The 25,564-nt window shown below is 36.5% G+C and overlaps 1 protein-coding gene across 9 annotated transcripts in view; it reads right to left on the minus strand.

The window, feature by feature from the left end:
• The window catches only part of SUPT3H (SPT3 homolog, SAGA and STAGA complex component), a 544,169-nt gene that overhangs the window by 138,886 nt on the left and 379,719 nt on the right, over positions 1-25,564 (minus strand). For all 9 annotated transcript variants that reach the window (XM_045058578.1, XM_045058576.1, XM_045058574.1 and 6 more), the window contains 3 exons: positions 24,182-24,268; positions 20,861-20,951; positions 12,940-13,079 (listed from right to left, as the gene is read on the minus strand). In XM_045058578.1, coding sequence (XP_044914513.1) covers positions 12,940-13,079; positions 20,861-20,951; positions 24,182-24,268 — 318 coding nt within the window. The remainder of the gene's footprint in view (positions 1-12,939; positions 13,080-20,860; positions 20,952-24,181; positions 24,269-25,564) is intronic.

A 25,564-nucleotide genomic window follows, 5' to 3' on the forward strand; every position in this document is an offset into this window, starting at 1 on the left:
GATCATGACCGAGCTGACGTCAGACACGTAACCAACTGAGCCACCCAGCCGCCCCAAAACTGCATGCTTTAAATAAAACAAAAAAATATTCAAATCATCCAAAGGATATATTAATAATACATTTATTAGCTACAAAATGATGCCTATTTTTAGTTACCTTATTTGGAAAATATTTATTGGAAGTTTATAACGTTTAAAGTAAGTCCACGCTCTCAAGGACTTTATTTAGTTAAGTTAAATTAAGTAAATACAATGAGTTACAATCTATCACCTACTGAAATATCTGAACATAGATGTTGCAGATCGAGAAGGCTCAGCAAAGGGAAGAAAAGTAAACACCCATTTAGAGAACCACAAATCCAAAGGGGTTCGTTAAGCATTGTGTGTGTGTGTGTGTGTGTGTGTGTGTGTGTGTGCGTGTGTGTGTGTGTGTGTGTGTGTGTGTGTGTATGTTTTGGGTGTGCACATGCATGATTTGGGAAAGAATATTAAAAAAGAGGAGGATCAGGAATGGTGAGAGACAAACATGAAAAGGCTATCTGAGGCCAGATTATAAAACAATGTATTACTATCATGCTAAGAAGTTGAGACTCTTCTGCAGAAAATGGAGAGTCATGAAAAGGAGAAGGCTGGCAAGATGTGAACTGCCTTTTGGACCACTGCTTTATGGAAAGGATAGTTCTCGACAGACACACAAATACAATGGATTGCACTGATCACTAAATATTTATAGCTTCATCTAGAATTCTTATTTCTCAACGAGGAATGCAATGATCTAGGAAAAAGTCTTGATTAAACAGCTTGATTGGCATGATGTCATAAAGTGGTGGCAACATTAAGAACCGAAGTAAAGGCAGCTCCCTAGCACGGACGCAACACAGGAATAGCGGGAAATTACCTATACCAAACAGGCAATGAGCTGTTAATTCCACTAAACAAACTACAGGATTAAAAAGACAAAAATCTTGCCACAGAGTACATTTATTTTCATATTTAGAATGACTAACTTGTAGAGATTAAACCAATACAGATAAATAAAAGCCAGACTATGTAACAACAATCTGCCCACCTACTGTGGGGAATGTGGGTGAAGGAGAAAGAATAGGGAAATATAATCCACAAAATATTCAGGGCAAAAATATTTTGGTTATTACAACAACCACAATTTGAGAACTATAAACATTAAATGTAAATTAGTGGTAAATCCTGTGGTGTTCTTAAATTCGGTGATGTTTTAAAACTCTTCTCTGCCAAGGTGTTTTATAAACAAGTCGGTGGACTGATCTCTAAGAAAACCCTTGCAATGGATCTTTTGAAAGAGAAGGATATCATTTTAAAAAGAACAAACTGAAATTATTTGGGAAAGAAAATATTGATTGATTCCATAAAAACCTAATTGAACAGTATAATCAGATGTGTTAGTCAAATATCCATTTATGTGAGACTAAACACAGCAGCGAGACCTACACACATGCATTACCACTGGTAGACACAAATGTTTAGTTTGCAGCATTGGTGTGTATCTTTATCCTCAAAAATGGTTCTCTGTTTTACTAAAATTGAAACTTGCTTGATGTGGGGAAGGTAGAAGTGAATGGTAATCATTGTTCTTACATTTTACTACCAAGTTCTGATTTCAAATAGTCTATAACCATCAAAATCCTACAGGAGAAAACAGGCAGCACCCTCTTTGACCTTGGCCGCAGCAATTTCTTACTAGAAACGTCTCGGAGGCAAGCGAAACAAAAGCAGAAATGAACTATCGGGACTTCATCAAGATAAAAAGCTTCTGCACAGCAAGGGAAACAACCAACAAAACTAAAAGGCAGCTGACGGAATGGGAGAAAATATTTGCAAATGACATATTGGATAAAGGGTTAGCATCCAAAGTCTATAAAGAACTTACCAAACTCAATACTCAAAAAACAAGAGTCCAGTGAAGAAATGGCCAAAAGACATGAATAGATATTTTTCCAGAGAAGACATCCAGATGGCTAACAGACACGTGAAAAGATGCTCAACATCATTTATCATCAGGGAAATACAAATCAAAACCACAATGAGATACCACCTCACACCTGTCAGAATGGCTAAACTTAACAACTCAGGCAACAACAGATGTGGGTGAGGATGTGGAGGAAAGGGGAACCCTTTAGCACTGTTGGTGGGAATGCAAACTGATGCAGCCACTCTGGAGTCCAGTGAGTACGAAGGTTCCTCAAAAAATTAAAGACAAAACTACCCTATGACCCAGCAACTGCACTGCTAGTTATTTATCCTAAGGATTCAAAAATGCTGATTCAAAGGGGCACATGCACCCTAGTGTTTATAGCAGTGCTATCAATAATAGCCAAATTGTGGAAAGAACCCAAATGTCCACAGAACTGATGTGGAATATTTATATACAATAGAAAATTACTTGGTGATCAAAAACAATGAAATCTTGCTGTGTGCAAATGACTTGGATGGAACTAGAGCGTATTATGCTAACAAAATAAGTTAGAGAAAAAAACAAATATAGATTTCCATTATATATGGAACTTAAGAAGCACAACAGATGAACACAGGGGAAGGGAAGGAAAAATAAGATAAAACCAGAGAGGGAGGCAAACCATAAGAGACTCCTAAATACAGAGACAAACTGAGGGCTGCTGGAGGGGAGGTGAGTGGGGAGATGGGCTAAAGGGGTGATGGGCACTAAGGAGGGCACTTGTTGGGATGAGCACTGGGAGTTGTACGTAAGTGATGAATTACTGGGTTCTACTCCTGAAACCAAGACTACACTATATGTTAACTAACTTGAATTTAAATAAATCTGAAAAAATAAAGTTTACCCCCCCCCCAAATAAATAAAATATTCTATCCACATAAGAAAAGATACTTGTGGGCAACAAATGCTAAATCTTGATTTGGATTTGGAAAAGCATGGTTACTATGAGCACTGTTTCAATGCTGTCACCATGTATTTAGCTTCCCAATAGTCTAGGGAAAGGGTAACAAGAAGAAATCTTTTAAATTTCACCCAGAGAGGAATAGTAAAAAATAGGTCTGAGGGTGGAAGACAAAATGGGAGCGGTACTAAAATTTATATCCTAAAGATGGTAGTCATTTGGCTAATCTTGCTCTAAATTTTATTCTATAGTAAAGCATAACCCAAGCGATTAAACACCCTATAAAAATAGAGAGCAATTAAAAAAACCCAACAAAACCCACCCATTTCTAGTTTCACACCCAGTATATGGAACACTCTAATCAAAGCAGAAGTCTGACTCTACCCTCAGTTAGAGCCCATAGTTCACAGATGGGTAAGAAAAACCTAAAAGAATCCCTTAAGAACAATCTGTCAAATGTGATATATTAAGCCCTAGAATGATAAACCTAGGTAAGCGAGGGAATGTTCTATTTTTATAAAATCTGTAACTTTTCATGTCATTAACTGAAAAATCTCTTCTCCGGAAGATTCCTTTCTGGAGTTCAGACAAGCTTTTATGGCAATGGATATACACATATCTACCATTATGTAACTAGAAGATAGCTCTAGCTGTGGATACAAAATAATTTGATAGAGTCTATAAAGTCATGAATGGAAATAAATTTCAGAGCAACACATTATACCTACCTTTGGGTTCTCCTAAAGTCATGTACTACTCCCTGTTCTGTAGTTTCTAGGCCAGAAAAAAACATACACTAAATTACATTAATTATGCACCATGTAGCTGGAATCGCCAAAGGTTTTTTTTTGGAGGAATTTCTATTAATATTCCCTGAAGAATGATTTTGTATTTTTCAATTACGTTATCCAAGATTCCCTTCAAAAGAATAAATGGGCATGCTAATGTGTTCTCCTGATGAATCTCTGTCAGAGTCTCACCCTAACATACTATCTTTTCATGTTATAAAATGTACCCTAGTTCTATTATTTTGTGCCCTCTTCAGAAAATTCTGAAGCTAATTCTATGTCCCTGTCTGAGGCTAGTCATAAAGATTTCTTAAAGAAGTAATGTGCTTTACCTCAGAAAAAAACTAAATTTCAAATCAAATAGCAAGAGAAACAGAAAATACAGGACTCCATCATACAACCAATGATCCACCAAGAAGGTTCAAGATTCAAGACCAAACAGAATTAAGAACCATTTATTGAGCCTGTATTCCCCTTAAGAGGGTACAAATCTTATTTGCCAGTTATTAACTACAGTACTGTGAATACAGAAACTATATTTTGTCTTTTGTGCAGTCACGACCTCAGAGGGTAGGATAGTGACTTACAAAAGAGCCTCAATGAATAAATGCTGAATGAGTTAAAGAGTGGAAGGAAGGATGGATGAGATCCAAAGAAAATGACTTCTACTCATTCTCCATGCTATCTCTCAAGGAAAACTTCCTACAGATCCAGGCAGAGTCAAGGTTGTAATACATCACTTGGTCAATTCTTACTGTAATAATGTACAGATCCTCTACCTTTATAGACCTTTGAAGTTATCTTTCCAGCACTCATTCCCTCTTCCTATAGCTCCAGCAATCCATGCCTTTGTGAGGGGCTGGATGCACCTTCAGCTTTAGGGATGGAGCTTATGACTTAGGCTAAGCCAATCAGAGTAGGTCATCCTACTAGCTACTGTGGGTGGTAGGGGTTTCAGAAGATCGTGTGACGTAAGCATTTTCAGGGTCAGTCTTGGACAGAGGCATCCTATCATGGCCTGGGGCCATGGAAAATGGAGCTACAAATCCAGTGATATATTGTGAACCTCGATATCAAACCTTGCTTGAGGCCAAATCTACCTGTGGTTGTTTACCTGAACCACTTCCCTAATTGTTTAATAATTGTTTATTTCAATTTGAAATGGGCTTTTTGTTCATTGCAATCATGAAAAACGTTAACTATTTTAAACTTCTTAGATCATTATTACAGCTCTGAATATAGTCTGTGTCACACTGTGTATGGTATACGTTCCTATTCCTCAATTATATAATACGAGGCTACTTCATTTGCTCACAAAGTCTATCCTGCAGCACCACGTATAAACTAAATTCTTCTGATGGGAAAAAAAAAATGAAAAGGTAAACTGTAGAGTAAAGGACATCAGTTGAGGATTAAGAGGAACACAAGTGATAAGTATGTAAAATCAAAATGGCATAAACTTACATACTCAACTTACTTATAATCTCAATGCTTGATGATGACAGCCACTGTTAGCACGTTGGTATATATCCTTCCAGTCTTAATTTCTAGGTGTGAGGAAATATACACATTCGCTGACCATTGGGTAAATAGGGTTCTCCTTCCCATTTCCATTACCACTATTATAAATGACATTGTGATGAACAGCCTTGTGCATAAGAATGTGCATATGTTCAAAATGTCTGATTATATTTTAAACAGCAACTACCAAATATGTGTTTACTGGGCTGAAGTATATGAATTATTTCCAATTGGTATTTTTAAATAGTTTCTGGTTTCTATCAAACTTCACTTCCACCAACAGTTAATCTGTACCCAATGATACCTTAGTCTTCACCATTTTATAAGCAAAAATGGCGCTGGCTCATTACAAGTAAGCAGGTATTTTTCATGTTTGTTATTTGTATTCCTCTCTGTGATTTGTCTATTATTATCCTTTGCCAATTTTTCTACTGGAATGCTTTCTTATGGACTGAAAGATCTATATATATAAATGATATTAATATTTTATCACATTATTACAGTAGTTTGCCTTTCAATTTTGTCTTTTCTTTTTCTGACACAGACAAGTTATATGATTTTTATGTCATTAAATTTAAGTCATTTCCTTTGTGCTTTTTTTGTCTCCAAAGTGGGCTTTCCTTTCAGAAGACTTTAACAGATTGAATTTTCACTACTGAAAAACCCACAATACATGTTTGTATACAAAAGTCTCTTAAAGGTTTTAAAAGCAACCTCTTAAATTTCTTAATTGAGGATTTCACAAATTTATTTGAAAATGGACCACTTCTCCATCCCCACCTCCAACAGTGCACCTGTTAACATCTGGAGTAGTTCTTGAAAAGCTTATTTAGAAAACAAAAGCCTAGAGAGTCCTTCCACATTCCCAAATTGATATTTACCTATTTATTTCTGTTTTTTTTTAATTTTTTTTAATGTTTATTTATTTCTGAGAGAGACAGAGGCAGAATGAGAGTGGGTTAAGGGCAGAGAGAGAAGGAAACAAAATCCGAAGCAGGCTTCAGGCTCCAAGCTGTCAGAGCCCGACGCAGGGCTCGAACTCACGAGCTGTGAGATCGTGACCTGAGCTGAAGTCAGACGCTCATCTGACTGAGCCACCCAGGAGCCCCTATTTCTGTTTTTTAAAAACAGCTTTACTTTTCATACCCAGTTCTTGAATCCACCTGAATTTATTCTGAGGCCAGTCTAAGGTTAGGAACTAGATGTGTTTTTTCCTTTCCAAATATTATCCAACTGTTTGGCACCTTTCTCCCACTGATTTCTACAGCTACCTTTATCGTGACTAAAGTCTTCTCTACACTTACTTATTTCATGGATAGAATTCTCTTCATTGGTGTGCTTATTGGGTTTTACACCAGTACCACACTATTTTGATGACAACAGTTTTATGAAATGTATCTGGTAGGATAAATTGAACTCTGCTCTCTATTCTTCTTTAATGAAAATTTCTTTGCTATTCTCATCTGTCTTATTACTTAAAATAACCTCTAATATCACTGGATAGTTTAAAAAATTTGCTGAGATTTTTGTAAAAATTCATCAAGCTAATAAATTAATTTAGGAACAACTGATAGGTTTATAATATCCTGTCTTTGTATCCAGGAACATTATATTTCTTGACTTACACTCTTCTTAGTACATTATTAAATATTACTTTCATATTTCTCTTACATTTCTTGCTAATATGAAGTTGCCTCCAAATAAACTTCTTCCTTGTATTATTTTAACTGAGATGGTCTTCTAATTTTTATTAACTCTTATGAAATATGGGGGAAGCTACTGGTTTTTAAAGTATCTATATGATTTGGTGAAGACTTTAATTGGTTCCAATAGTTTTTTAGATTGATCCTCAAGGATTACCTAATAAAAATTATATTATCTGTACATAATGATAATTTTTGTCTCCTACAAACAGCTAGGTCTTTTATTGCACTGGCTAATGCTCCTGGAACTCTGGCAAATAAAACTGATAACATGGGCATTCTAGAATTTAATGGAACTCTGTTAATATTTTTTAAACTATAATGATGGCTGTTCACTGGAGTGAGATGTTCTTTATCATGATATGAAGGTAACTTTTCTATTTCCAGTTCATTGAGAATTTCTAAAAAGAATAGGAAGCGAATTTTGTTTTATCATCTCCTAAAATAACCATATGGTTATTCTCCTCTGACCTAGTTCTTGGGTATTTAACACTAATGTATTTTCTAATATTCAAGCTTGCTTGAACTCATGAAAAAAATCCTATTTGGTCATGGTACATTCCTTATTATATTATGCTGCCAAATTAAAATTGCTAATATTTTAAGATTCCTGCATCCATATTCATAAATGAGATTATGATACTCTGTAAAGTTTAATAAGGTTTCCTTATTTTTTTTACTCTGAGATAGTTTATGTAGCATGACAATGAGTTATTTTATGAATGTTTAAAAGAGCTCTTCCATAACTCATTTTGGATTCAGAATCTGCTGAGGACATAATTCTTTCCCAAACATTTAGCATTTCTTCCAAGGTTACCGGTCTATCCAAGTTTTCTACTACCTGTTGAGAAAAACTAATCATTTACATTTTCTTAAGAAGATATTCATTCCAAATGTTAGTACAGAATTATATGTGAATTGATTTCTCCAGTCTATGGCTAGATCCCTACTCCTTGCTGATTTTTGTTAGCTGTCTTTTCTTTCCATTTTTCTTATTTAGACTTGCCATAGATTCATTCCACCATTTGTTACTATTTTTGCAAAGAGTTCCTTAAATTGGTATATTCAGTTATATGTTTTCTTTTTTATTTAATTTTTTTAATGTTTATTTTTGAGAGAGAGAGAGAGAGAAGGGAAAGAAGAGAAAGAAGAGAGAGAGAGAGAGAGGGAGGGAGGGAGGGAGGGAGGGAGGGAGAGAGAGAGAGAGAGAGAATGAGAATGAGAATGAGCAGGGGAAGGGCAGAGAGGAGACACAGAATCTGAAGCAGGCTCCAGGCTCTTAGCTGTCAGCAGAGAGCCCGAGGTAGGTCGCAAACTCACAACCCATGAGATCATGACCTGAGCCGGAGTTGGACACTTAACTGACTGAGCCACCCAGACACCCCTTGATTACTGTTTTCTAACTTTATGCATTTTTTTATTTTCATTTTTCCTGTTTTCTCTTTTTGACATAAAATTTCTAATTTTAGGTGAATCTTTAGTTTCTTTTACTTTTTTCCAATTTAATAAAGGCTTAAAATCTAAAAAGTTGCCTCTATTTTAAAGTGTTGTCCAAATTCTGTAAATTTTACAGGGACTATTCTCATTGCTGTCATTATCCAAACAGTCGATGGTAATACATTTTAATTTGTTGTGGGTCCATTAGTTGCTTCTATTAGCTTTTTTTCTTTTCAAATTTTTAATCAATTAGATTAACTAATTGTTTAATTGTTTTAACTAATTGTTAATTGTTTGTTTAACTTCTGTTATTACTCTCAGGTTTACTTTTTCTGCTCTGGTAAGGTAATGTGCTCTATAAATTTGTATATTGTTGAAATCTGTTAACTGAGTGTATATCTATCTGGGTATGAGAGAAACACTCCTCATGAGAAGTTGAATAGTGATCATTTGTATTGACTTTCAATTAAAAAATAACGAAGCCCCTTCTTTACCAGTGATATATAGATTCATGATGTAACCTCAAAGTTCTCCTGATGGAGGAAAGTGTGTAGGGGGAGGTGGGAGGATCGAGCCCCACCAAACTTCTCCTCACCTCCCCTAAAGAGCACCATGGAATCCTTGGGGTTACCTGGGTAAGATTTTAAAACGGCTGCTCATTTATAAAATGTTTTATATCCATCTATTAAACTTAAATGTTTATGATTAAAAATTTCCCCCCCAAGTCAATCCGTTAAGTACTGAGAATAGTGTATTCCAGACTCAACAAATGCATTTTCTCTAACTTCTCCCCACATTACTGGAATCTTTTGCTTTGTATATTTCAATTCTCTGGAATTTGATGATTAACATTTTGTATTTACTATCTTCACCACAGGCAGAATCATTTGGTAACATAAAATTACTGACATCGCTCCATTTGAAAACTTTTTCCCTTTTCTCTTTTCTCTGAACTAATATTGCTACCACTAGCATTTGCGTTTGTCTGATACACCTCTGATTGTTCTTTTACTTTTACATTAAAAAAATCTACTAAAATTATATTTCTATTCTTACAGGATACACACAGGCATAATAGTATGTATGTAAATGTAGATGTGTATCTGTATATATCATGTATGTATGTGTATAAACTATCTTTCCAGCATATAAATTCTATATTTCTTAATCTCACATACATTTCAACTTTTTTCTGGGTTCCATTTTTAAACTCAACTTAAAAACTTTTTTTCGTATTTGTACGCCATTATCTCACTAGAGTTATTAGCCTTTCTTCTTTTATGATAAATCTTAACTAAGATATTTTTGAACTGTCTTATCTTAAAGGCATTGTACTTTACTTTCCATTATAATTAAAAAATAATAATAGTAGAAAAATAGAAAAGGGAAATAGAAAGAACAGACTTCAAAACCAGAAGATGGAGAACATCTACAGCAATCCACCTCTCTGGCTTCTTCGGTGAGTTTTCCAGTATACTCAGTTCGACAAATGGTAATTCTGGGACTCAACCTCCCCAGAGATCATAACTTCACATTACTTGGGGCGTAACTGAATGGTGAACCTGACTTCTCTGATCATTCAGATTTTATGAGAAACTTTGTGTTTTACAATCTCTGGTCAGTCACTTTAGGTTAAATTCAGATGGCCACCTGGAATGTTATTCAATCTTAAGCCAATTAAAAACATTTTTAAGGACCTTACATTTTATGTATCCCATTGTGCTTTCTTTCTGGGTTCCAGTATCAGGCCTCTGGGGCTTCAGGACCCTAATTTGTTTAAAGGTTGTTCTCTCTGATGGCCTAATCTTTACTTTCTTGTTTACTTTTACCAATTTAAGGATTAGTCAGAAGGTAGAGTTCACCAAATTCTTTAAGTACTCATTATTTACATCCACTTCACAAACACAGTAGTTTATTAGACCAGATATTTCACTCGACTGATGATAAACTTGAGCTTGTCAGGTTCCTTCACGGTAGAGTAGTTGGGTCTTAGGCAAGGCTCTTCTGTGAGTGACTACAGTCACTCTGTTAAGAAAACCCAAAGCTCTTTGCAGTGTTTTGTGATACCCTCTTGGCCTTTGGTTGACACAGCCATATTTAGTTGATCAGAATGTAAGAAACAGTAAAACACACCTCCTGTTATTCTGTGGTGGGGGTTAAGTGGAGGTGAGAGGAGGGTCAACATTTATATGCATTATTATGCTTACCAAATCCCTGATTCTCTTTCCTAGTCTCTCAAAAGCAATTCTGAACATTACTTAATTTTTATTTGATAATTTGGAAGGATCTTAAGATAATGGATCATAGATCTCTACTATACATCTACCCAAGTGTTAAAAATTTGGTGCTGGAGGGAAACTATAAGGGTAAGAGTTAGCGAACTCTCATGATAGAGGACTAGCAAGTAGAAATGGAAGTAAAAATTCAGACTTTTTATTTCAAGTCATATAATATTTCATACTGATGAGGTGCATTAGGAGTGAAACACAAAGCCAGGCACACATAAAGTCACCTAACACAACAGGAAACAACTCGGTTTTTGGTACTCTTGCTCGATGTTTTGAGAAAAAGCTAGGATCCCAAATGAGTTTTTATGCCTCTAAAAATTTTTTTTCTCTTCTCAATTACATTTAAATGAAAAAAAAAGGGAAAGAAAGCAAAACAATAATAAGCTTTGTTGGTAGGTCTATACCATTTTCATACGTTCTTGGGAAGAAGGTAGCAAACAAAGTTTCTGCAACAGTAAGTGATGCTTAGAGAAAAATGAAATCACTGAGCGATGCCAGGACTGATTACTCCACTGCACTTGAAAAGCAGAGATCGCAGTCTTGTGAGCCCAAAGTGGTTTCATATGGACTGCCGCACTTGCGGTTTGCGCTTGAAACTATAACCTGTCAAATTAGAAGCAGGCGAGGCCTATGCTCTTCACGGTTCCTCTTTCTACTGTCTACACTTACGTCTCTAAGTTCAGCATTTTTTAGTCAGTTAAACTCTGCTACTTGGATGAGTAGAATCTCAAAATTGCTCTCCATTATGTTGGTTACAAAAGATTTTAGGTACGATATAAAGCTTAAAGAAACCGCCAATCTGACTTTTAACACGTCACTGTAACTATTTTTATCAACTATCGATACTTCATTATCCTGGTTACCACTACCTCATATATAAGTGCAGGGAAGAGGAAGAGAAACTGCGTAAGTTCCCAAGCTTTTCCTCCCCCGCCTTTCCAGATATTTTATTGACTTTAACTTATACCTTCCTGACTCATCATTTTTCCAGGCCTACAGTAGCCTGCTATTATGAGCTTAGTGTTACAACATGCTCCATTTCTTCTCTTCTCCTTGATTGTGGAATGTCCTTCCAGGCAGTAGGCTTGATTGACAGAGATTTTCCCATCAAAACTGAAAAGCTAAGTGTTCTATTTTATTAATGTTTTATGTAGAGTCTTTCCTTAATGAATCTTTCTTAATGCCCATTAGAGTAATATAAAAATGTTTTTTAGAAAAGCATAAACAACATTTGCTCTCTGTGTAATGCATCATAAGTGAAACCATGCTACTAAACAATCATATCCTTTTTGGGCCGTAATGACATCAGAAATATATGTTTATCATCTGCTTTGGACAAGTTAGCATGATTTTGGCCCACGGCGAAGTTGAACTAAAATCATTTGCAGTTGCCCCAAACCAAGATAACCACACATTTCTAAGGTAATTGATACCTAAAAAGAACATTGCCTTTAGATCACAGTTCATGATCTAAGCATACTAATTCTTTAAAGAAGGCTGTTAAAGTTTACAAAGCATGCATGTCTATTGGACTTCCTCCAAAATTTGACATGAAATAATTATATTTTTAGCATGCATAGAGATTATGATAAAGTAGGTACTTAGCACGATCTTTTGGAGTTCTGGAATTACCTCTCCTGTCCCATTTAAAGAGAAGGGGAAAATGGAGATTTTTTTTTTTAACAGGTAAAAGTCTAATAATAATAAGAAGAATGCTTTGTATTTTGGAAGGCACTCAAATGAAATCAGTCATTTTTATTTTCAAGTAAGTATTTAAGGAAACATTAATTTTATGAATAGATAGCTCAGACAAATAGAAGGCAAACAATTTTCATATTTATTGTGAAAACATATTCAGGGAATCCAAACACATGTTACAGTGATGTAAAGCACGTAACTGCCCTGAACATTACCTCAGCTAATGAGTGCACTCATAGCCTACAGATATGTCCTGAAAAACAGTTCTTCAGCTACATGCCAACACAAAAGTGGGAGAAATTACCATTGCCCACAAAGAGAACTGGATGACTTGGGACAAAAAATAAGTTTCAGATAAAATGGTAACAGGAAAAGTAAGACCTGGAAGGAAGTTGAGGGAAATCGACTCCTATTCAAAGGAGGAAACAGAGAAACAGAGCACTGAAGTTGTCTCCCAAAGTCATGTCTGAAGGCTGTACAATGCTGCCTTCAGACATGCAACTACTGTTCTGGGCAATTCAGACATCAATCAAAGAACAGAAGAATAGAGCCAAATAGCATAAGCACTACAATGGCTATTCTATTACTGTAAAAAGGGAAGAATATACTATACCTCCATTCTTTCTTGTTTAACTTCATCAACTTCATCATCTTCAAACATTGCCAAGAGTTCTCCTGTTTGGTCAATAGAGTTGAGAAAGTCTTGGGCAATTTTTTGTCTTTTGTTTGCATTATTGCTGCCACCCAGTTTGTCTTCATGAACATAAAAAAGAAGGAAAAAAATGTGCTTAATAGGTTTACATCAACACCAATCACTACATGTATTGAATACTGCATGTGAAATTCAGAATCGGAATTCTCTTGAAATAATCTTTAAATGGAGAATCTTTGGGCACTTGAGTGGCTCATCTGGTCAAGTGTCTGACTCTTGATTTTGGCTCAGGTCATGATCTCACGGTTCATGAGATCTAGCTCTGTGTCAGGCTCTGTGCTGTCAGCGCAGAGCCTGCTTGGGATTCTCTCTCGCTCTCTCTCTCTCTCTGCCCCTCCCCTGCTCCAGTGGGTGTGCTCTCTCTCTCTCTCTCTCTCTCCTTCTCTCAAAAATAAATGAACTTAAAAAAAAAATAAGGGAGAATCTTTGCATCCAAAACAAAAGCATAAGCCACACAGAATTAAATCATTTATTCATGCCATAAATAAGATTGAGGGAACAAAATACCAAATTATCAATTAACGTAGTGTGAATGGACTGATCAAAATTCCTTACCAAAAAAAAAAGGAAGCCCTTTCAGATTTAGAAAAAGAATCCTGATATGCCAAGCCTAATTCAGAAAATAAATACAAAATTAATGTGAAATTATTTTATTTATGAAAATAAATGTGAAATTAAAAGGAGAGCATGTTACACATGTTACTGTAGCAATACATTTGAGGCCTAAAGGGACAAGGCCTTACTCTTTTCCTCTTAAGAGATAAAACTATCATATTTATTTAAAAGCAAAACCTAACTTTAAAAAAGTTATTGCAAAAGGTCAAGAGGGAATAATGCAATAGGCAGTACAGTTTAATGTATAAATATCAGTGTGAATTAGTGACAGAGAACTAGATTACTTTTTAAAGTGATAAATTACATGCACAGATACCAGCCTATGCATCTCTGGGTGAAAGTATCCAATCCTTCACCATTAAATAGGATGCTAGCTGTGGGTTTTCCATAGATAGCTGTCTTGGTCAGTTTATAGCACAGACTATAATAAATATATAAATATATTGTAGACTGGATGGCTGAAAAAACCCATAGTTATGTCTCATAGTTCTAGAGGTTAGAAAGTCCAAGATCAGGTCCCGGCAGACTTGGTATCTGATGAAAGCCTGCTTCCTGGTTTGCAGATGGACTGTCTTCTCCTATTCTCACATGGCGGGGGACAGAGAGCAGAAGCAAGCTCTCTTGTATCTCTTCTTGGAAGGGCACTATTCCCATTCATGAAGTCCCCTCCCTCATGACTTGTTTTCCAAAGGCTCTACCTCAAAATACCATCACACTGGGAATTAGGAGGCAACATAGGATTCTGGTGGGACACAAACATTCCATTCATAGCAATGACCTTTATCAAGTTGAGAAAGTTCCCTCCTCAGTTTTTTTGAGTGTTCTTCTAATGAAAGACCTTGGATTTTTTTCAAATGATTTTTCTACATGTATTGAATGATCATGTGGTTTATAACCTTCATTCTATCATTATGATTTTTTACACAAGTTTTTTTCTAAATTTAAACCAATCTTCCATTCCTGGGATAAACTCCATTTGGTCATGGTGTATAATCCTTTTTGGATGTTGCTGGATTTGGTTTCCTAAGTATTCTGTTAGGGATTTTCACAATCTATATTAAAAAAGACATTAAGTAGACAAAAAGGCAACCTACTGGATGGAAGAAGATTATTTGTAAATGATGTACCTGATAAGGGGTTAATATCCAAAATATTACATAGAACTTACAGAATTCAATAATTAAAAACCCCCAAATAACCTGATTAAAAATGGGCAGAGGACCTGAATATTTTTCAAAGAAGATATACAGATGGCCAACAGACACATGAAAAGATGCTCAACATCACTAATCCTGATCAGGAAAATGCAAATCAAATCTACAATCAGGTATCACCTTACACCTGTGAGAATGGCTAGACTAAAAAAGGCAAGAAATACCGAGTGTTGGTGAAGACATGGAGGGAAAAAAAACCAACCCTGTGAACCGTTGGTGGAAATGTAAATTGGTGCAGCCACTGTGGAAAATGGTATGGAGTTTCCTCAAAAAACGGACAGTAGAATTACCATATGATCCAGTAACTCTACTACTGGGCATTTACCCAAAGAAAATAAAAACACTAATTCAAAAAGATAAATGCACCCATATGTTTATTGCAGCATTATTTACAATAGCCAAACTACAGAATCAACCTAAGTGTGCATCAATTGGTGAATGGATAACAAACATCTGGGGTGTGTGTGTGTGTGTGTGTGTGTACACACAATGGAATACTAATCAGCCATACACAGAAAAAATGAGATTTACAACAAAATGTATGCAGGGTATAATGCTAAGTGAAGTGCTTTAGAAAGAGACAAGTATCGTATGATTTCACTCATATGTAGAATTTAAGAAACAAACAAAAAAAGACAGACAAAAAAGCCAGACCCTTAAATACAAAGAATAGACAGGTGCTTGCCAAAGGGGAGGTGGAGTGAAAAAATGGGTAAATTCATAAAGGGGGCTAAGAAGTATAAGCTTCCAGTTACAAAATAAATAAGTCATATGGGGCACCTGGGTGGCTCAGTCGGTTAAGCATCCAACTTTGGCTCAGGTCATGATCTCACGGTTTGTGAGTTCGAGCCCCATGTCAGGCTCTGTGCTGACAGCTCGGAGCCTGGAGCCTGCTTCTGTTCTGTGTCTCCTTCTCTCTCTGTCCCTCCCCAACTTGTGCTCTATGTCTCTCAAAAAATAAATAAATGTAAAAAAAAATTAAAAAAAAAAAACAACAAAGTAAGTCATAGAAATGTAAAGTATAGCATAAGGAATACAGAAAAACAATGTATCAGTTTTTAGTTTTCTTTTCTTGTGATATCTTTGTCTGGTTTTCATATCCGAGTAATAATGGCCCTGAAGAATGCACTGGGAAAGGATTGGTGTTAATTGCTCTTTAAACATTTGGTAAAATTCATCATGAAGTCATTTAGCTCTGGGTTTTTCCTTGGGAAACTTCAAATTACTAATTCAAAGAATTTACTTGTCATAGGTCTACTCAGATTTCCTATTTGACTCAGTTTCAGTAGTTTGTGTTTATATAGGACAGAGAGTAGATATTTATAGATTTGGTTATATAAGCCATTGTATTTACCATTTCTGCTTCTTTTCATTTCTTTCTACAATTTGAGCAGCCATCTTGTGTCACTCCTTACTCCAATACAACCTTGGTACCCCCCACCTCACTTATGTCGTTACCGTCAAATATATTACCTATCTATGTGTTATGGGCTTGACATTACATTATATACATTGTTTTATACGTTGTTATTTAAATCTGTTATGAGAAGAAGGAAAAATATATGCAATTATATGGTTTCTTCTATTTACCTACACAATTAGCTTTATAGGTACTTTGTGTGTGTGTGTGTGTGTGCGCACGCGCATGCACACACGTGTATTCAAATTATTGTCTGGTGCCACTTGCTTGAGCCTGAAGTACTTTAGCATTTTTTATATGGATTTGCTACCAAGAAATTCATCCAGTTTTTGTTTATCTAGGAATATATATAAATTTGCCTTCACTTTTGATATGTTTCTTGGTTAACAGTTTTTTCTTTCAGCACTTTGAATATGTCATTCCATTGCTATCTGACCTATATTGTTCTGGGGTTTTGTTTTGTTTTGTTTTTAACCTATATTGTTAATGAGAAGTCAGCTGTTAATATTGCTGGAGTTCCACTGTATGTGATGAAGTGTTTTTCTCTTGTGGCTTTTGTGATTTTTCTCTGTCTTTGTCTTCCAACATTTCTAGAAGAATATGTCTGAATGTGGATTGCCATGTGATTATCCTAATTGGAGCTTGTTGAGCTGCTAGGATGTATAGATTAATAATTTTCATTAAAGTTGAGAAGTTCCAATCATTATCTCTTTGAAGATTTTTTTCTGCCCTTTTTTTTTTATCTTTCCTATCCTTCTGGTCCCATTATGCATATATTGGCTCATTTCATGATGCCTCAGATTTCAGTAAGCTCTATAAATTTTTCTTCATTCTTTTCTCTGTTTTTCAGACTGCATAATCTTTAACAATCTGTCTTCAAGTTCGCGGATTCTTTCTTCTCAGTTCAAAGCTACTACTGAGCCTCTTTACTGAATTTTTCATTTTAGTCATTGTGATTTTCAACTCCAGAATTTGCATTTCTTTTCTATAACTTGTCTCTTTATATTAATCTTTTTTAAAAAAAGTTTTTATTTAAATTCCAGTTAGTTAACATTCAGTATAATATTAGTTTCAGCTGTGCAGTATAGTGATTTAACACCCAGTGCACATCACAACAAGTGCTCTCCTTAATTTCTGGCTCTTAATTGATAGTTTCTAGTTTGTGAGACACTGTAATCATATCTTCCTTTTGTTCCTTAAAAATGGTTTCCTTTAGTTCTTTGAGCACGTTTACGATAGCTACTTTGAAGGTTTTGTGTGACCAGTCCAATATCCAGGTGCTCTCAAAAGCGGTCTGTGTTGCCTGCTTTTTGTTCCCCTTTTTTGTGGATTACATACCTGGTTTTTTGCATGCCAAGTATTTTGTTGTGATTGTTGTTCAAAATGGACATTTTATATTGTAGTAACTTCTGGATAATTATTCCCTCCTCTTCCTGGGGCTTGTTGTCAATGTTTGCTTGTTTGTTTAGTGACCTGGCTAGACTGGTTCAAATAAAATCTTTTTCCCTCACAGCATGTGGCCTCAGAAGTGCTCCTCAGAGGGCACAGCCTTGAGCATGCAATCCGTCTCCTCGACCACCAGGGATGACTGTGGTTTTAGTCGGGTTCTCTTTGGCCGTCACTTTGCCAGCTCTCTTCATTAAGTTACCTGACTCTACGGGTATCACACACAGCCATTAGCTTCCACTAACTTCTGGCTGATTGCTTTACTGTTTTTAATTAAATACTCCTGGGCAGAAAACGTTCCACAGATGGACTTGAATCATGTCGGGCCCCTTTGCAGAGTCAAGATATTGCTAGCCTCTACATTTTGCCCTGACCGCGGAAGACTCTTCTTGGCTGTATATTCCCTTCTTTTCCTGTTAAACCTTTAGCTGATGCACTGTTTTGTTATTACCAGTATCACAGAGCTTCCAGCCTCCTCTTAACTGCTCACCATCAGGATTTCCATTGTCTCCTATACCACCATTAGGTATGAACTTCACAGGCTCTGTTCTAAAAAAAAATCAGTCCCCGTAGGGAAAGGTGAAGAGCTCTTTGTGAACAAAGCCTGCTTCCCCCTCTGGGCTGAATCTCTGTATCGCTGTACTGGAGCTGGGGGTGGGAATGACAATCGGCTTCTCTTAGAAAGACTCCTAACTCTGTGAGTGGAGATCTGGGTAGGGATGGTAGTAGCCCACTCTCTTCTGAGCTTGTCCCTTCTCGCGTGGAGCTCTACTTCGCCTGAGCGAGCTAGGGTAGGGCACTCAGGACCCGGTATTCTCCGCCTGCCACGTCTGGGGTACAGCTTCCCTATGGGTAGAGAAGGAGTGGACGTTGCAGTCCTCTCAGCTATTCCTGCATGGAACAGAGCTTCTGCGACACGGAGCCAGAGGAGATGTGAGTTGCCAACCTCCTGGGGGACACTGTTGCCTTAGACTTGTGGCTGGAGAATCAAGGGTCCAGGGTTCTTGGGAACATTTGCCCAGAGTGAAGCTTCTACTGAACTAAGGTGGCAGGAAAAGAGAAGAGGAGTTATAGGGGCAGGTCCTGGCTCAAATCAAACAGACTCTCACTGTTCTTGGTATTTTTTTTTTTTAATGTTTATTTGTTTTTGAGAGAGAGACAGAGTGCGAACACGGGAGACACAGAATCCGAAGCAGGCTCCAGGCTCCGAGCTGTCAGCACAGAGCCCGACGTGGGGCTCGAACCCATGAGCAGTGAGATCATGACCTGAGCCGAAGTTGGATGCTTAACCGACTGAGCCACCCAGGCACCCCAGACTCTTCCTGTTCTTAATGAGACTTGTTTTTTTGTTTTTTAAATATGTGCTTCTCCATTTGCTATATACCCTTAGGACAATTTCTGGAGACTTTAAGCCATTACTTTTTCTAAAATTTAGTTTTGTATATATACAGAGAGAGAGTGTGAATGGAGGAGTAGGGCAGAGGATGGGAGAGAGAGAGAAAATCTTAAGCAGGCTCCATATGGGGCTTGAACCCATGACCCTGGGATCATGACCTGAGCTGAAATCAAGAGTCAGTTGCTTAACCCACTGAGCCACGCAGGTGTCTCAGAAGTCATTACTTTTTAAAGTTTTCACCAGTTAAATGTGTTTCATTGGGGAACGAGTCTGCCACACTGCTCATACGGCCAAAGTCCCACCTCAGTATTTGATATATTTTACCTGAGCATTTTATCTTATATGTTACAGCAATTATTTTAAGACTTTATATGACACACACAAAAAAAGAAAATTTAGATGAAAGTAAGGAGGCAAGATTTGAAATACGTGAGGAGAGGACATCAAACTGATATGATGCTGTTAGTACAACTGAATACTAGTCTTACCACCCTGAGCTTCTTAGCGTTCTAAGGTTGTTGTTAATATCTATCATTGATTCGATGGCAAGAATGTATCAGGTGATTTTCATACATTAGGTTTTAAACATGCACATGAGTTCTACCATGGTAAGTGGTATAATTTTTGACTTATGAGAAAATGGATCCTCAAGTTCACAGAGAGAGAAAGCAGACAAGAGGGACTGATTAGAATTCAGGTCTGTTTGGGTGTAAGTCTGTATTTTTTATGCTCTCTAAAAAAAGAAACGTTTAAATTCACCTGGATGACTAGTCTTCAGAAATTAAATTCTATGAGAATTACAGTAATATTAAGTAGGCACCACTGATGAAACATTTGATATGAATTTTTCTTTCCTTCTTTTCTTTCTTCCTCCCTTCCTCTCTCTCTTTCTTTCTGCACGGTTAGTACACCTGCTAATTTGTTGAAGGTATATCACAATTCACTTCCAAAATTTGTTAACTCTTCAGTTGGTTTTGAGTAGTTTGCTGGATTTCTTAATCCAGGAGAATTTGTTGATTTATCAATGTAATTATTAGCCATGGATACTCACTACGCAGTGACTATATCCAATGCAAAATATGTGAGCTGTTTCTAAAACACATATATTTATTTTGACTCGGTAAGTATTGTTCAGCACATTTCTGTTTTCAGCTTAGCACTGTTTGATTCTGAAACATTAATTTTTTTTTTCTAAATATTCTGAAATGGCGAACTGAGTTGGAAATTCAGATAAGGGCAACTGTCTATTCTGCGTTAGGCTGTTGGTAAGATTTCAAAGAGTACTGAAATAGCACCCCAAAATGAGGTGACTTTACATCATACCACATATCAGATACTTTCTATAATAAACTGAGAAAAACCCATGTGTCAATTTCAGATATATACAATAACAGTTTTGTCTCCATACATCTGCGACAGAAAAGTTATTCTTGCTCCGATCGATTAGGTTCTGTATCAACATGATTTTCTCAGTTTCATGGCATTGTGATATAAAACAGGCCACATGATTAAAAGGACTGACCTACCAGATTACTATGAAGCAACGGAAAGAGAAAATCATACGATTTAGCTGCCGACTGAATAGATATTTGGATAGTTTCTCAGCTACGTTACGTCACGGAAGCACATCCGTCCTACTGGGACGGGTATGTCCACGCTGTCACTGCATCGATGTGTCACACGGGCACACGAGCCATGTCGTTCTCCGTTTAGTGTTTTTGTTTAGGTTACCTTCCAGAAGATCATCCTCATCGATGCCCTTGACAATCTTGGATTTGTAGTCTCGGAAAAACATGTACTTTAGCAGTCTTCTCAGTTTTTTCTATTAAAAATACGAAATGAGTAAGAAACCTTATACATACATTCACTTTACAGGTAACAGACCACTACGATAACTAAATCTAATAAACTTGCGTACAGGATCATTGCGGAAAACACAGCAGTCCTCAGCATACTACTGTGAAATAAAAGGTGTCATCATATTAAATATAAAAGCTAAAACAGCTCAAACACAAGTGTTTTTAAAAGTACTCTTTATTTGCAAGTATCTAAATGCTCTAGAATTGCAATCATTGGGGTTTTTGGTTTTGGTTTTTTTTTTTTTTTTTTGGTCTTATAAAAAGTTTCAAATTCTTCCTGAAGTCTGTGATAAATATCACATGCTCCATATTAAGCTAACTATTCTGACTTGATGAAATTTTGTACACATTGAAGACCAAATTTTATTTTTTGAAGTGATTTATAAACATCTAGACAAGGATTTTGTAACAGTTGCTTTAAAATGCCAAGCAACGTTCCTTTTTATTGCTTTCTCTTCTCTGGAGATCTTTTTGTTTTTGTTGTTTTTTTTTTTTTAACTTAGAAGAGTTGGTTTATGTTTTATATTTCTGGACGACTTTCTATAATCTGAGAAACATATTTTAACGAGACTCGAAGCTGACGAATGATAGTTGCGTCTTGATGGTTTTCTTTAGGTTTATTAAAAGACCGTAATACTGCCTACCTTTAAAAGTAACTGATAATACTTTGTAATCTGCTGTGTGCTTACCCTTAGAATTTAATATTCTAAGGGCTCCTGAACTTCGGGTTTAAGATTCCTAATTATGGCTGAACCACAGTACATTTTACACAAGCTCTTTTTACACGCATTTTATTTGATATTTGCAACAACCCTGAAACACAGACAAACATAATCATCTCCTTTTTACATACAGAGAAACTGAACTTAAAAACAGTCTTACAACTAGAGCTTAGCAGGGCCAGAAGTAGAACGTAACCTTTGAACCTGTTCCTTTGTTTATGATTTTAAGTAAAGTACCTACCTTACAGGACCACTGGGAGGAATAAATGGCAGTATGAGTGAAGGTGCCAGGTACAATACAGTAAGCAGTCAATAAATAGAGCTTGAAAATAAACCAGAATTACCAAGAGAAAAACCATGCGCCTATATATGGGTCTTCTGCTACCCTTCCTTTCTCTTTGCTTCTCCGATTCTACTCAATACTTTAGATTTAACTTCGTCTTACAGTACACCTATGTACACTACTTTAATTCGGTCTGGAACATGTCAGCATATAAATACAATTATTATTTTGCAGAGGAAGATGAGAACTCTGGCAGCTATCATATTACAGCTATGTTTGCAGTTGATGAAAGGTTTCTGGTTAAGAGTCCTTCTGGAAGTCGAGGAGCGTTGTCAATTAGTGTATGTTCCTGTGGTTTCAATATGATTTTAAATTTTGACTTTCCCAAAAGGCAGGAAAGAGCGTCAAGGGGGACTGTGTTTTTTTGTGCGATCCTCTTTAACCTCTGCCATGAAAAAGGGAAAGGTGGTTGGACATAGTCTGTCACGTATTAATGCTAACTGCACTGTTCCCCCGCTGCCTTCCCGAGGGACCTTGGCTCCACACCCTCATTTCTGCCAACAGTGTCTATTCCTCCTTGGCCCTCCGAGGATAATGAAGCCGCCAAATCCGGCATATTTGTGCTCTTTCCCATCTCTCTGAATTCTTCCTTCCTACCCACTTCCGGAGCCATCATGCTCATCACATTTTGCCTTGATTATTGAACCAGCATCTTGGCCAGTTCCTTTGCGTTTGATCCATTCTGCATGCAACTGTGCGAGTCCCACCCCACGCAGAGACTTCCCCTTCAGCATATCCCACAGCCTCTCATCGAAGCACACAACTTCAAAATTCTGCTCCTTCGGGGCGCCTGGGTGGCGCAGTCGGTTAAGCGTCCGACTTCAGCCAGGTCACGATCTCGCGGTCCGGGAGTTCGAGCCCCGCGTCGGGCTCTGGGCTGATGGCTCAGAGCCTGGAGCCTGTTTCCGATTCTGTGTCTCCCTCTCTCTCTGACCCTCCCCTGTTCATGCTCTGTCTCTCTCTGTCCCAAAAATAAATAAACGTTGAAAAAAAAAATTAAAAAAAAAAAAAAAAATTCTGCTCCTTCAACCAAATCACACATGTTTCCTACACCGGATTACAGCTTCTTGATAGTGGAGACATTTCTTTTCTCTTCCTTTATATTCCTCATACCATCAAAGAGTTAATGAAGTTAAGAATTTATAAGATTTAACAGTAGACTGGCCAAGGTGCGGTTTCTAGATCTCTGGATCTCACTGTATGAGGAAGAGAAAATACATGATCTAAGTTCAGTCAACCTTCAGTCAAGCAGAATTAAAAGGTTTCACAGGTATAAAGTAGTTGGATATTGGAAAGGATGGTAACAAGGTTATCCAAAAGGTCGGACGGGATGTCTTCTGATAAGAAACAGACCCATAAGGATATCAAAAATGGTGGAAGAGGAATGGGTATGTGTACCGAAGAGGCCGGCGGAAAAACAATGGAGCAATCAGATGGACCATCAGAACCTAAACGTGGCTGGCTCATTCGGGATAGCAGCTGCCGTGACACATGGTGGCTATTCAGCTAGCTTTTGTACATGTAACTTTCAGATGACACTTTTATTAAAAATGTGTAAAATTTTATAAAATATTTTCAACTAGCTGCTCATGGAAGATAGTTATAGACTGGTAAATACCAGCCTAAGTATTTTATTTAATACCAGAGTTCAGAGAGTAAGAAAGGTAGATCTTTAACCATGAAAGAAAAGTCTAGCCACTATTATGTTTATGCTACTGAAATACTCATCTTGGTTTAGTCTTCCCCGAATAAACCTTGAAACAAACTCTGGGAAAGCCTGTAATCCTGTGTAAAATTAGAAAGAAAAAAGATGCCACTTCGTTCTACCCCACTTATTAGAACAAAGCACACAAATGATACGCAGTGAATATTATGTAGTAACGAAAATGTCTAAATATATACGTAAGCATAAGTGAGAATTCGTTGCTAGCATAAGTGCCTGACCCATGAAAACAAATACCAAGTTTCTTGTAGTAAACCATTTTGTTGTGTAAACTACGAAGACTAAAACATCAGTTTAATAGTTGTACTCCAATGTGAAAGCTATATAACAAGGACACGGTTCCCAATATGTGTGAATTAAGCACCAAACATGGCCTGTTAATACAATGAAATTATTTTATATTACCTTATCTTTGCGCATCAGAAACAGAAGGTCTTCGGCAGAGATTACCCTGGCTCCCCGAAGCTGAGAAACTTCAGCAGCTTGCTGTAACTAACAACAAAGAAAATTGAGGATTTTTTTTTCTCAATAATCTAAATTAAATATACTACGGTCATGACGTCTCAAGGGAGATAAATATACTAAGAGTTAAAAACCTTTGGGAATAATCCGGCAATCACATTACTGCTTTTAAAAGCAAAATGTCTTATGTTTTGAAGTAAAAAAAACACAATTAAATTAACTTATAAGCCCACCTGTAACTGATACAATAAACAGAAATCCTTGATTTCTTTCATGCAAAAGAAAAATCATGTGCAGCTTCCAGAAATGCATTAATGCACCTGAAAATAATTTTATGAAATTTTATCCTCATATCCATGTGAGCAATGGTTTCACTCAGTATCACTAGTTGAATAAGTATATTATTAATCTGAGCTCCCATGCTGGTATGATTTGAAATAGGCCCATTCAGAACTTTAAAAGATCAACAAAAACAGTAGCTGTTTCTAATATCCAAAGGAAAAAAAATAGTTTTAGTTTTGGCAAGTCTTCAGTGGGCAAAGGATTCAGTCTATAAATCATAATACTGGACTGCATTAATTTCTTTCCACACTAATCACATGCACACAAAAAGTTAACTGTATCTGGAATGCACAACACAAAACATACTGCATGAAAAGTTAGATTCCCCCTGCAATGTTCATCTGGGCCCTTATATCTACAAAGTTGAGAGTTTTCTGGAATTCAGAAGTCCTAGAAACACAATCTTACTTGAAAATGACCTGGAAAATAAAAGAATGTGAAAAATGATAGTTCTATTTTCTGGCACAGGCAAAATCGGTTTCGTATTTTGATTAGTTGGAAGGAACATAAAATATGTCCAGATGAAAAAAATAAAGATACTGGAGAAAACACTACAAATATGTGCCTGTAACTTCTTCCAAGTTTGATCAAACCGTAGTGACTGCACCACAGCATCTCTATCCAATATTATAAAAATATTTACATATAAAAGCTGTTCCTAAATGCATTCTTCTTTGAAAGGAATACATCTAACATATCCCTGAGAACTAATCTTTCAAAAGTGACACACTGTTATCTTAACAATTATAAGGAATCAAATAGTGCATTTGTACTAAAGAAATTCTGCTTGAATGTTCAAGCGATTTTGCTAAGTAAGCTTCAAACCTTGTCTAAATACACAGACTACAAAATAGACTATAAACTCCCTATGTGTCAGCCTCACCACTGAATTTCCTGGATACCGGTGGTTGGTATATAAACATAATTCTACCTAAATATAGAAATTTAAATTTAACTGTGAACCATTTAAAAAGAAATCTTAGG

The sequence above is a fragment of the Felis catus genome, chromosome B2 (assembly GCF_018350175.1).
Source record: "Felis catus isolate Fca126 chromosome B2, F.catus_Fca126_mat1.0, whole genome shotgun sequence".
Lineage (NCBI taxonomy): Eukaryota > Metazoa > Chordata > Mammalia > Carnivora > Felidae > Felis > Felis catus.